The sequence below is a fragment of the Hypomesus nipponensis genome, chromosome 9, assembly GCF_054491055.1.
Source record: "Hypomesus nipponensis isolate SF chromosome 9, ASM5449105v1, whole genome shotgun sequence".
In the NCBI taxonomy this organism is placed as follows: Eukaryota; Metazoa; Chordata; class Actinopteri; order Osmeriformes; family Osmeridae; genus Hypomesus; species Hypomesus nipponensis.
Window position 1 is genome coordinate 25850242 of NC_140369.1, and position 14121 is coordinate 25864362.

The window sequence follows — 14121 nt, forward strand, 5'->3', positions numbered from 1 at the left end:
GCAGGGAGGCCCAGGCTTCCCTCTCCCCGGCCACTTCCACCACCTCTTCCTGGGGGACCCCGAGGCATTCCCAGGCCAGCCGAGTGACATAGTCCCTCCAGCGTGTCCTGGGTCTTCCCCGGGGCCTCTTCCCAGTGGGACGTGCCCGGAACACCTCACCAGGGAGGCGTCCAAGAGGCATCCTAATCAGATGCCCGAGCCACCTCAGCTGGCTCCTCTCGACGCGGAGGAGCAGCGGTTCTACTCTGAGCCCCTCCCGGATGACCGAGCTTCTCACCCTATCTCATCGGTGTAAGCAGGGGGAATTCTAACCAGTCTAGAGCCCTGCACCTGGAGATAATCCTAAACAGGGGCATATGATTGCAAGTCAGGATCTTCCAGCATCGGCCCATCGACAACCTGGCGTTTATATTCAAATATTCGCCGTAACCCCATATCAGCCATATCAGAATTTTTTTTTTTTTTTCAATCAAAACCTTTCAAACCAAAAAGAACGATGGGTAAATAAATGATCATTTCACTACTTTCATTGAATTTTGATGTTTTGATAACTTTTATAGCATTTTTCAAAAATAATAAATAGGACATTGAAGGAGATAAGTGGTGAAAACCCCCAGAAAAGATTCAAAAGGCACAACAAGAAAGCCACAAAAAGGTATTAAAAAGACCAAAACGTAAAACAAAGTTTAACAAATACATCCTCATATGTTCTCCCTTCCCTAGGAACACAGAAAAACATGTCAGTGTAACTAAGTTTAGTGTCATTCATTCAGTCATGTACTATCTCTTCTCATATTCCAGTTCTTCTGCCTCCAGCCTTGTTTTTTTTATTAAAAGCCTCTTATAATCAAGCTCCAGGGTTCTTTTATACAGGGCCCCTCATATTGTCTGCTCCAACCTGAAACAAAAGAACATTGTCCCTTTCCAAGGCACACTGGGTCAAAGTTGAAGGTGTCCATTTGACTATTACAAGGTTCATTGCTTATACCTTGTGTCTTTGTCTTGGCTTTGAAGTGGAGGCCCTATAGGCTCAGGGGGAGGAAGAAGTTCCTCTTCCTGCTGAGTTTAACACCATAGCAATATAATCAATTGAGTCATATTTGAAATGAGCACTTTAAGGACTTGTGTCTTATGTTGAGACCACCACCATTAGTAAGTCATTACAGACACTTCAATCACAGCCACACGTTCACACACTCTCACCATCTGTGTTACAAGTGGTAAATACAACTCAAAAGCGTACCCCCAAAATGAGCAGGCAGACACAGTTTCCTGATCATCTAGGACCTCTACTTTAGAAAGTAAAATGGTATATTTGATCAATATTCAGCAATCACACATGGCATACATACTGGCGTTTGACTATTAGTTTCACTGTTACCTCTGTATGTGGGACGACAGTGGGTGGTGGCAGCAATACCACTGTATTTCCTGTCTCTGCAGAGAACAGTAATACATTTCACTCCTACAATATTCATAAATAACAGTTGAATGAACATGGTCACATAGATTACTTGAAACATACATATGCCTGGGCTTCCAACCTGCTGCCACCAGGGTCTGAAGAAATGCCCCCTTCCACTCCTTCCATCATGGGGCGACCCTGATAGATATCCTAAAAAAAGGGACTAGTTCAGGCAATTCAGCCTTGTACTTGTGTGCCTTAAAGACGATTTGTCATGATCTTGTATTGTTCGGTTCTTCTGCGTTCATCCTGGACTTGCTGTCATAGCAACAAGTCAGTTAGCTTAGACCTGGGGCCTGTACTACGAATCAAGATCAACATGATCTGGATTACTTTCAGTTACCCGGCTACGCGAAGCCTAACAATCGCAGTCACGATAAGCGGTACAACGATGGCGGTTATCAACTCTCTAACTCAACCCAGATCTTTCCAATCTAGAGATGTGCGCGTTCACATAGAGGGGCGGTGTTTGAACCGTATGTCCAATCGCTAACATGGACGAAACAAGAGCCGCATATTTCACACAGGAGGAGCAGACAATCTTACAAACTTTGTCTGCTCCTCCTGCGTGAAATATTGTAATACAATCATATCAGGAATACAGACATATAATATAGGCATAATTCAACAAAGTCTCTGCTGCCAATCTGGCAGAAAATAGCAGACGCTGTAAATGCGTAAGCTACATGACTTATTGAAGATGTGATCATAATTACACGTGTGCATTCCACAACGTTAAACTTTTGTTGCTGTATTATTTGAGTTGCAACCCTGCAGTGGCAACCCTGCAGTGGCAAACGATTGTGGGAGCAAATAAAAAATAAAACCATAATTCAAAACGGTAAGCCAATACTTGTACATATTTTAATCAAATCCAGCTAACTGGACATAGAAGAACTATGTCACCTCAGCCATCCATCTGCAGAACCATCAGCTTACATGTGCGGATAACCACATCAACAATTCGTACAACTACTTTTATGCATTTTCGCTATTGAATTACGACATACATGTATATCCGAATTGCATTTAGCTAAACATACTTATTTAATTAGTGATGCAACCTACAAATGAACATATTTATTTAAATATGGGAAAAAAGGTTATATCTAAATCTTTACATATTGCAACATAATACCTCATACAATATTATTATGATGAAACCATTTACAGAGATCTATCCCCCTATTAGCCAATTACTGTGGGCATTGTTAGTAAGCTTCTTGACATCATCCACAACAAGAAGTTTCTTTTTTTTAGCTCAACATGTCTCCCCATTCCCACCAAAAGTTGGTCTCAGCAGCTTTGAGAATGTTTTAGCAGGAAACTCTTACTGAAGAACTTTTACTGCTATTTAAGAGAACTCTTATTGGTACGATAAAGGAGGAATCTCTGACTGAAAAACGTGTCCTCAAACGTGTGTCTTCATGTGTGAATACAGAGAACTACTTTTAGAAAAGGATTTGCTACATTGTTGACATTGATAAGGTTTCTCTCCTGTGTGCGTCCTCATGTGCACAACCAGATTACACTTCATTGAAAACTGTTTGTTACATTGTTGACATTGATAAGGTTTTTCTCCAGTGTGTGTCCTCATATGAATAGCCAGATTACCCTTCCGAGGAAACTGTTTGTTACATTGTTGACATTGATAGGAATTCTCTCCTGTGTGCGCCCTCATGTGTATAACCAAACCATATGGACGACAAAATGATTTGTGACATTGTTGACACTTATATGGTTTCTCGCTTGTGTGTGTCCTCATGTGTTCATGTAGAGTATCCCTTCGAGCAAATAGTTTGCTACATTCCTGACATTGAAAAGGTTTCTCTCCTGTGTGCGTCTTCATGTGTTTAACCAGATTACCCTTCTCAGAAAATGGTTTGTTACATTGTTGACAGTGATAAGGTTTCTCTCCTGTGTGGCTCCTTACATGATAAACCAAGGCCCTTTTTTCACGAAAGGTTTTGTAACATATTAGACATTGATGTAGTGTTTGTCTTGTATAACGTCCTTCTGGCATATGTTGCCTTGGCAGAGCTTCACTGTCTTGTGTTCTGTTCAGAAAAATCTGCACTCCATGTTCTTCCTGCTCCAAACTCTGAGCTGTAGGACAGTCTGGAGCTTCAACACAGAGGGGCTGAGAGTCACTGTCCAGTTCTGGTGCTGCATAGTCTTGTACATCAGGCTCTGCTTTGATTTGCTCCTCAGTTGTGTTGCTGGGTAGAGAGTCTCCTTCTCTGTTCTCTACTTTCACAGTTTGGTCAAGATGTGAACATTCAGAGGAGCCTTCCTGATCCCAGTCATGTTTCACACTGGTAGAAGTGAACATGGAGTGTGTAGTTTCAGACTGCAGTCCTTCGAACTGCTCTTCTTCCTGACTGGTCCAGAGCTCCTGTTCCTCTTTAATCTGTTGGGGTTCTGGGAGAGAGAGCCGCTGCACATCTGGGGAAAAGAATAGTATGTTTGTGATCAACTTAGTCATTATGCAACCCACATACCTGACAGCTAAAACCAGACCAATTGTGGTGATCTTAGCATATATGTGCTACTCATCCAAAGCTTGAAATTTCAGCCACGTATGCTCCCAAAATTGTATCTGTGACCTCAAAATAATTTGGGGAGTATATGTGGATTTGTTATGGTGCAACCTGCTTTCATTTCTTTAGAAAACCCTGGCTAATTAGCCTTCTGCAGAGTGCCTGCTTGACACAGTTGATACAGTGATCGGTCTACCGTTCTATCGAAAGTTACAGAACCAATTAAACCTAATATTTATGTTCTTAACCTGAATGATCTTAGTAAAAAAAATATGAAAGGGCAGGGTTCTATAGTGCGAGGATTTTTACACGCATTTGCCTGAAAAAAAGTATCGTATAGGCCGTAAGTCTGCAACCTTCTCTATCAAAAGAGCCATTTTCTCCCACAAAAGAAAATGTATCTGGAGCCGCAGAGCTTATTTGACCCTTAAAGTGAAGATTAAGCAGTGTATAAAGGTTGCTGCCATCATAATGGCCCTGTCCTCAACGGTCTTTGCAGAAAGAGGCATACAGTATTTCTTCGATTAAACGCCGCCCTCGAATAAACGCCGCCCTCAAATAAATGCCGCCCCAAAAATGAACAGTGTAATAAACGCCGCCCTCGATGAAACGCTGCACCCAAAAATCTAAAAACTGTTATTTAATTGGTTAAATGAAAACACAGTAATTACACAGGTAAATAACACGAGTATTATAATTCCCTCGACACTGGCTTTCTTACTACAGGTTTGAAACTTCTTCTCCAAATCCACCGTGAAAACTAAAACCACAGAAAGCTATAACGAAAAAATAAAGACCTCATTAACTTAATATGAACGTACAATGACATGCGCAGCATGTAAATAACCTTCAAAAAAGTAAAATACAGACACAAAACATACCCCGTTGGCTGCATGCTGTACACAAGGAAATAGAGGTTTCCTTAGATCCTTAGCTAACATCCGATCAACAACCTTAAACTTTTATCGGAGCATTCAATTGTCAGGGCTTCGCTTGCTGTGGACTCTCTCACTCACAAGTGTTTCAAAAGGCCTTCAAAATAAAGGCACTGTACTTTTACCAAATAAAGTCAGTTAATAATACTGAATGCATGTATTCTAAATTAGGACATGGTTGAAAACAAATGATACATTATGCAATTGTGACAATTACATGTAGCCTACAATACTGCGAATTAGCTGACTTCACCACTGGCGAATTCGCCTTTCATCAATCCCAAGTTTGCGTGCTAAAGATCTGTTGCTGCTGGTGAGTACTTTCTGCACAGCTTTCAGTTTGAAAGCTGGGCGTGTAAGAATGTTTCGGCATGCCGCTTCAGATTTCTAAACAATGTAGACACACGCGCGGCTTCAATTTGATAATAGACTGTGTGTTTGACCTCCTTGTCTATTCTTTGTTTGTCGATGGCCGCACTGCAGCTGCAATTCTCTAAATATCTCTTACTAATTAAACGCCACCCTCGAATAAACGCCGCCCTCGAATATATGCCGCACCAAAAATTATCATTGTGTAATAAACGCCGCTGTGTTTAATCGAAGAAATACGCTATCTCTAATTTGTCGTATGGTTTGCTCTGATCAGCTTTCCGCTGCAGTTCCGAAAACGCTTTTTTTCATTCATCTCTTGCTTTGTACTCTTCTGCAAACCCTGCGTGTTTGTTCTAGGAAAAGTTTTTCAGCATTACCTTTTTTGTTGTTTGATCATTTGTCAAGCATATAGGCATGTCAAGCATATAGGTAACCAGCATTGTTGACAGTTAAAGCAAATGCATCTGTCCACGGAGAATTCAACTCTTTTCTTCTTACGAGACTTTCCTTTTGGATTTATCCCTGGTTAGCTTACCATGGGTCAAAAACTCAAGATTAGCCACCTGCAGGGGGAAAAGACAGCAATAGACTTTGTAGGATGTGATGCATAGGTTAGTTGACAAAATATGCTTATAAAAAACGCCTATTTTATGGTCACAGGAGCACATCGATCTTCAATTACCATTTACATGTAGTCATTTTACAGATGCTCTTATCCAGAGTATTACAGTAAGTACAGGGACATTCCCCCGAGGCAAGTAGGGTGAAGTGCCTTGCCCAAGGACACAACGTCATTTGGCACAGCCGGTAATGGAACAGGTGACCTTCAGATTACTAGCCCGATTCCCTAACCGCTCAGCCACCTGACTCCTTATTTACCGAGTCGTGTCGGTTACACAATCTGAGCTTGGAAATAGTGACTTGCTAAAGTAGGCAAATGGCTCGAGCAAAACATTTCATAATAATTTCAGTAAATCAAACAGCTGCAAGACTCAGTGAAATGTTCTATAGTAAAAAAATGTATACGAATTTGAATCGTGATTCATATTGATTCACAAATTAAATTGTATGTTTTTGTTTTACATGAGTGAGTTTACTAAACTGCTGAAAAACAATACATTTCAAGATTTTGTATGCAGTGGGATTTTTTTTCGTCAACATTTAACTATCACAGCAAACTGGAATCAAATGGAAGCATATTTTGAATCAAAATGTGAAGATGAAAAAAAATCATTAATATAAAAAATCCTGAAACAATTTTTAATCAAATCGTAACCCCAAGAATCGAATTGAATCATGAGGGAGCAAAAGATTTCCCATCCCTAGTCTCCAATATTCACATTGAAATATAGATTTTAAATTGTGATGGATAAACCATGTCCTAAACTCCTCTCTCACCTCTGGCACCTTCCCCTCTGCCTTCAAACAGGCCAGAGTTACCCCTCTACTCCTACAACCCTCCCTTAACCCTGTCGTCCTCCAGAGCTACAGACCAGTATCACTATTACCCTTCTTCTCTAAAACAATTGAACGTGCTGTATCTAACCAACTGTCAAACTTTCTCTCTCAGAACAACCTGCTTGACCCCAACCAATCGGGCTTCAAGACCGGCCACTCCACAGAGACCGCCCTCCTTTCAGTCACCACTGCCCTCCAGTCTGCCAGAGCGGCTTCGAGGTCATCCGTCATCATTCTGCTGGACCTTTCTGCGGCGTTTGATACGGTTAACCACCAGATCCTGCTCTCCAGACTTTCTGAGATGGGCATCACTGGCACTGCACTCCAGTGGATCTCATCCTACCTGTCGGGAAGATCCTACCAGGTCTTTTGGGGAGGCAAACTGTCAGACCTTCGCCAGCTCTCCACGGGTGTCCCACAGGGCTCCGTCCTTGGACCCCTCCTCTTCTCTCTGTACACCACCTCACTCGGACCAATCATCACCTCCCATGGCTTCTCCTACCACTGCTACACTGACGACACGCAGCTGTACCTGTCGTTCTCCCCGACCGATCCGGGGATCTCAGCTAGGATTGAGGCCTGCCTTCCAGAAATCTCCGCCTGGATGACCGAGCACCACCTCCAGCTGAACCTTGCCAAAACGGAACTTCTCATCATCCCGGCTAAACCCTCCATCTCCCACGACCTCTCAATCACCCTGGGATCTGCGACGGTGACCCCCTCATCCTCTGCCAGGAACCTTGGAGTTACCATGGATGACGAGCTCTCCCTCACGGCCGACATTGCTGCAGTCTCCCGGTCGTGTAGATTCACCCTCAACAGCTAGCTACTGATTAGACTGAGCTTTTCAGGTTATTCATCGCTTCACCCGCCGTCCGTAGCAACAGAGTTAATAAAGTAGCTAAATTTGCTAGTTTACGTTATTTTAGGCCTTTTTTTTCAGGTCGGCCTCCCATCCCTCGATAGTAGAAGGCAGAGGTATGATCAAATTGTCCAGATTCAGGTGTAACAGGCTGTGTTCCCACATGTTATATTTCGCGTCAGAATTAGCTTACCGCAATGACTGTTTATGAGCGTTACCATGAAAATCGCCGGCTCCGGAAGTTTCCTTTCTCTTGCTATTTAGCTAACTTGTTAACCGTAACCATGATGCGTTGGTAGGACAATGGAGGCGTATGAAGTGATTTAAAGACGTTAGCCCTACTCCGGCTCTAGTGTGTGGTAAATCTACACTACCTGGTTCTTAGATAATTGGCGAGTATCGCTATCGAATCATACCGAACTGGCATAAGCACCAGCCCAGAACCAGCACCTTGGAATTTTCGGTTTAAAAGGGGTGTGTGTTCGTGTATGTTGGGATATATTATGTACCTTATCTAAATATTTTAATTAACTTTGGAGGTGATAGTTTAAACCTAAAGTTTTGCACTTTAATTTGTAAGCCTTTGTTTGTTTGTCAATGACATATACAGTTTGTTGTTTTCAAAATAAAATGAACTGAAATGGTAAAAAAAAGGGAAAATATTGGTTTCGATTAATCGACTAATAAAAAAATAAATAAGTCTACAGATTAATCGATAGAAAAATCGTCGTTAGTGGCAGCCCTACTTGGTGCACATACACACTCAAAATAAATATCTGTGTTTCCCATTGGCAAGACTGTGGCGGCCTGCCATTAGTCTAAATAATCCCACCACTGTTTCATTAAGTTTCAAAATGAACTGAAAATATTTTTACAATTCTCATTTCATAAAACATCTCTAATGCTGTGTTTTGCACCATTACTATAGCAAAGTATCTCTCACTCCTAGTCAGTCACCCCTTTCTGCCCCCCCGTGTAATGTGTGCATGCGTTTTCATTCACACACACACGCACGCACTGGAATGTTCTTAGCTATGTGCATCCAAGAAAACAAGTCATTTGACATATCGTTTAACTGCCAACTAAGTTAGTCCACTCTTCTTACTCAAAGTCAGTCGCCTCGCTTACATCTAAAGAGCTGACGTTAGCTACTTATGATTGTTAGCGTCATAATTACAAGCAGCTCTGATGATTTTCAGCATTTGAGTAGCAAGTTGGCTGCTCAGACAATAGGCTCTAAATGAAGTTGTAGTAGTTAAGTTAAGTCCAGGCTCACAATGACTCTTCAGTGTTTCCCCAAGGAATTTTTTTAGCAGTGGGGGCAGGTCTGTCCGAGCCCCCCCCCCTCCCTCTTGGCCAAAATAAAGTTCTAACCCTATATTTTGGAGTAGGTTAATGTAATAGTCTAATAACAAATGTGATATTGCATATATCTTTGTCCTATTTTCCGTAAAACAACACAGTTAGGCTACTTAAAGTATGTTTTAAATGGCAGAAATATGCTGCCAATTAATAATTGAAGTAACAATTTATTGTAAATGGTCAGTAGCCTAGCCTATCGATCAAGGTACTCAAAAGCATATACACCGTTGGCTTCATTTGATCTTGATAGGCTAAGCATTCTTTAGCAAATAATAACAATATACCCACTATTAATTAAAACTACTTCAGCATATTAATGCACCTAAAATACAAATGTGAGCAAGGGCAGCAATCGCTATCGAATCAACAGGCATACAATTATGCTAGCAGGGGAAGAATACAAACAACGAAAATCAACAGTTAACTTACATTTGTAATAACTGTAGACTAATACAATAACAGGCTTAAATGAACTGAAAACATAAGTTATACGACTTACAGTTCTCAAAGACGCCCACACGCAATCTCAACTGCGCTGTGCAGCGCGTGTCCTTGCTATTCTCCGACATGCACTCTAACAATCACTGCTGATAGACGGCCTAAAATCTTGTACAGCCCTATTTCTGATACCGTGGCGGCAGAAATGTTGCCGTGGCGGGCCGCCACGACAAAATCAACATAGGGGAAACACTGCTCTTACGTCTCTTATAGACTTGTTGCTCTTGTTGGTTAGCTGTAACTGATTTAAAAATCTTGTACTCACTGTGAAATATTTTACTGATGGGAAGTTCGGATCTTTGAATCTCGTTCAGTAAAATGAACAAATCTTTTTTTGAACGAATCGTTCGTTTCCTCTAGCTACCAGTACAGAGCCTATGCATGCAGGTCACGTGAAAAATGATCCAAAGACTCATAGAAAGACCGAGTCGGGAAATGAAAGAATCATTCGTTTCCTCTAGCTACCAGTACAGAGCCTATGCAGGTCACGTGAAAAATGATCCAAAGACTCGTACCCGAAGACCGAGTTTGTTTACTATGCAACAGTCCCAATGCGCAGCCACGAGAAAATGAACGAATCACTCTTTAAGAGTAATCGTTCACGAACGACATATTTTACTGTTGATTGCTTTTCTACAGGTACACTCTTGAACTTTTTTGAGGTTCATGTTGTAACTTGATTGTAACTTGTTTAACTACATGCTCTTATAGTTTTTCACTTTGGATTTTTCATAATGTATGCTTCATGTTTGGCCACCCGCAATGTTTGGGGATATCTATCCAGCTCACCTGATTCTAATGAATGGTTGTTATAACAACCCATTTAATTGAATTAGGTGTGTTGGAGCAGGGAAACATCTAAAACATGCAGGACAGCGGCCCTCGAGGACCGGATTTGGACACCCCTGGACTACTGCAACAAAAGGGACGACATGTTTTCGATCGTTTCAATCAGACTGGTATGGAAGAAAATATTTGCTATGTGGCTGTGCTAACATTCAGCAGCTGTAGGCTACTGCTTGTACCGTTTACTGCGTTTACTGTTTTGACATATTAGCCTAACAATAAATTAGGCAATCTGGTTTTCATAACTCAGTGCCTAGCCTCTTATTGACATCACCGCACGTCACTGCTTGTTTTGGGTATCACTGATGTTGTGTTCTTGCTAAGGCTGTCCCCAACTAAGATTTTCTTTGGTCGACCAAAACTTCAGAAAATCGACTAATCGAACTTTGAAATGCTTTTTTTAACGTACAAACATTTTCGCGATCTGACTAGGGCTGCAACGATTAGTGGACGTTATCAACAACGTCGACAATAAAAAATTGTCGACAAATATTTGTTGTCGACAAATCGTTTGATCTCATTAGACCTATTTTAAGTGCCTGCAATAACGTGATTTGACCAGTGCGGCGCTGTAGCGCTAGACTAATGCTGCCCTCCCTTATGCTATCCAATAGAAGAAAACAGGGGTAAACATTTTAGGGTGCAAACGGGCCTGAAAAAGTATTGTGTGGAGTTTCACCAAAGATCCAACTAAAATTACTGTAATATGTAATGTGTGCAAGGCGGAACTTGTTTTCCATGGTAGCACAGCGTGCATGCATGAACATTTAAAACGAAAGCATCCCCGCACGAGAGGAGATGGAAATGGCAAGAGGTGAGTGTGCTCAAGCTGGAAGGCTAGTTAGCTACACCAGTTGTTAATAACAAATTACGCAGTATTTCACGGATACTAACCCCGTAGCAACGAGCAGCATGTCCACAGACAGCAGTTAGACAGTTCAGTGTATACAACCATTGTAATGAGACAAAAAGCCAGTCCAGAAATGACACTGTTCCTCACTGTTTTTCATTGAACAGAACCCTGTTGTCTTACAAGAGATATGTTTACATTCCTCCTTTTTTTGTCTGTAATACAACTGACTTATTTTTGTTTATTTATCTTTTATATACTTTAAAGCAACATGATTGAAACAATTCTTTGAGAGCATTTTTGATTAAGGTTGGACACAATTGGACAATAAGAGATGTGATAGCCTGTTCAGTTGGCTCAAAGTGCAATACAAATTTTTTTTTTCAAAGCTGAAGTGGATTCTTGGTTTTATTTATTAGTTAGAATAAGTATAACTCAATGTTTTAACAAATTGCAAATTTGCATTCTGACTAATCAATGAAAAAAATCGAATAATCGATCTAATAATCGTTAGATTATAGATTATAAATATTGGTTGTTTAAGATGCAAATCCTCAGAGCGCGCTTATCACTGCCTAAAACTTGCAGCATGCGAATTTACGTAGAAGCTGAGTGGGGAACAGTGCAACAGAAAGATTTTGTTGTCTTGGCCGGAGAAGATAACGTCATTCGATTTGGATTTGATTCTTATAATAAGCATTTTCATTTTTCAACCCAGCGCGTTAGCATGAGCGAAGTAAGGCTAGGCCAACTTACGTTTTTCAGATGGTAGGCTACATCATATTCAACGTCGAACTATAAAAAATAAACCGTTGTTGGCATAGTTTGCATTCAACGTTTTTCGAGTCTCCCGGTTGACCAAGACCATATCGACCAGAAAATTGACTAGTGGACTGAGTGGGGACATCCCGAGTTCTTGCCTACAATAAAATAGTTGAAGAAGACGTCCCATGCGGGAGGCTTGGTTCTGGCCTGTGACTAGGGATGGGCGTGGTTAATCGAATATCCGGATATCCTAAAGTAAGTTAGTATTCGAATACTTTTTCGAATACTTATGAGCGTAGTTTAATTTAAAAAAAAACATTTTATTGAAAAACCGTAGCGTCGTGTTGTGAATTCTAATAGTTAGACGTTGACGTGGTGACGTTAGAAAATGGTGAAAACCATCAAAAAAGGTAGGCTACGCCTGTGTTCTGCTGCGAGTCTCCTTTCATTTCATTTGGCGCTACAAGAAGCATAGTGACCTGGCTAAGCAGTACCTCGCAGCAACCTCAGGTCCTGCAGTCTTTTCTACGCCGGCCTGCTCGTAAATCGACTCCATAATCGCCTCTCCCCTGAGCATGTTTACATGCTAATTCTCCTGAATAAAAATGCGTATGGCTAATGCAGTTGTGGCTTATTTATTTTCTTACCAGTAGCAATGTAGAGCTAGCGTAATCGGCTGTTTATGTTTGCATTGTGTGGTGACGCACCGTATCCTATAGGATTCCGGTTCCAAGTTAATATGCAATAGTTCTCCATGTGTGTCTTTCGTTTTTATTGAGGATAGTCTACCCAATGTGTTTAATTTAGTCATGTAGCCTACTTTTTATTTCACATAATAGGCTAATCGCTTCTCCGCCAAATTAAGAGCCTACGTCTGAAGACGCAGCGTTTTTTAAAGTTGTCTTTTCGTCATGTTAATAAATTGATCTTTCATTTGTTTTCTTTATTCAACCCTTATTTAATCTAATAGCTTAACAGCCCCAATTATTGCCAGAATGTGTGGTGGTTCATGTGTTTACTGTATGCTTTGCGTCACGTCAGGCTAATTACATAACGGAACCACATTAACAAAATAGATTATCCGGATATTCGAAAATAATTTCGGATACTATTCGAATAGTGAAATCAGTTAAAATCTCCATCCCTACCTGTGACTGTAATGTTGAAAACAGTAAAGAATCAATTCAACTCACTTCATGTAGTGGTCTGATTAATATGAAGATACTACAAACGTATTTCTGGAAAAACGCTCACGGGTTGTCCTCCCTACTAGGCTGGTACAAGCAGTCGTTGGGATACACGGTGCTCTGTGCAGTGAACCACTCAATCGCAAGAAACGAGTCTCACTACACACCTGGGTATGGCCGTGCTAGACCAAATATATAATTCATGATAAACTGAATATGCATACACCAGATTACAATCATCTGTAGTTAATAATCGAACCTGTTTGGTGAAACTTTATCTCAGGTTGAGTAACAATGTCCGACAAGCGTTGCAGTTGCGCGCTCTCCTCCTTTGAACGACATATCTCCCCTTCGTACTCGGCAAACAGTTTTTCGGCGGCCGCAAATATCTCCAAAGCTGCCGTTGTTAATCGCTCATTGAGAAAATCCCTGAACACATTTAGTTGAGACATTTTGATGGTTAAAAACCTCGTATAGTTTACAAAGCTGTAGTTCGATGAACTTAGCTTTCTCCTTCTTCGTGCACGTTCTTTCTAACCGGATGTAAACAAGTCAACGTGTTCCGGGGGGTATTCGTCGTAGCTCGCTAAGCGGTTTAGCGAGCTAATTTTCAGGCTAAGATTATTATTTTTTTACGCCCCTCTTTTTGGTTCGTGGAAGCAACTTTTGATAAATCACCATAGTAACATATCAATTAGCACTAACCTGCTCCAGAGCAGGCTAACTTAAGTGTAGCTGGAGCTTGCCACACCCCCGGAAAATAATTGGCAGCTCCCTGTTGACCAAGGAGATTTGAGTTCGATTAGCTTTCCATACCAATAGAGTTTATTTCACACGGATGAGTTCTTGTTTGAGCGATATCGATTCAGCCGACAAGGACTTACTTATTTGGAAGACCTTCTCGACCCGTATAATATACACGCCACAGCAAGCTTTTTGCTTTATGAGCTTAATGCTGCTGTATGTTCAAGTTCAAGTCTT

The 14121-nt window shown here is 41.1% G+C and overlaps 1 protein-coding gene across 1 annotated transcript; it reads right to left on the reverse strand.

The window, feature by feature from the left end:
* Positions 1 to 2315: 2315 nt before the first annotated feature.
* On the reverse strand, positions 2316 to 13697 carry LOC146274009 (uncharacterized). Its single transcript, XM_084704480.1, has 2 exons — positions 13400 to 13697; positions 2316 to 3910 (listed from the first exon to the last, which is right to left on the reverse strand). Exons 1-2 carry the CDS (start codon positions 13590 to 13592, stop codon positions 2877 to 2879), a joined length of 1227 nt encoding a protein of 408 aa, XP_084560606.1. The 5' UTR covers positions 13593 to 13697; the 3' UTR covers positions 2316 to 2876.
* Positions 13698 to 14121: the final 424 nt, after the last annotated feature.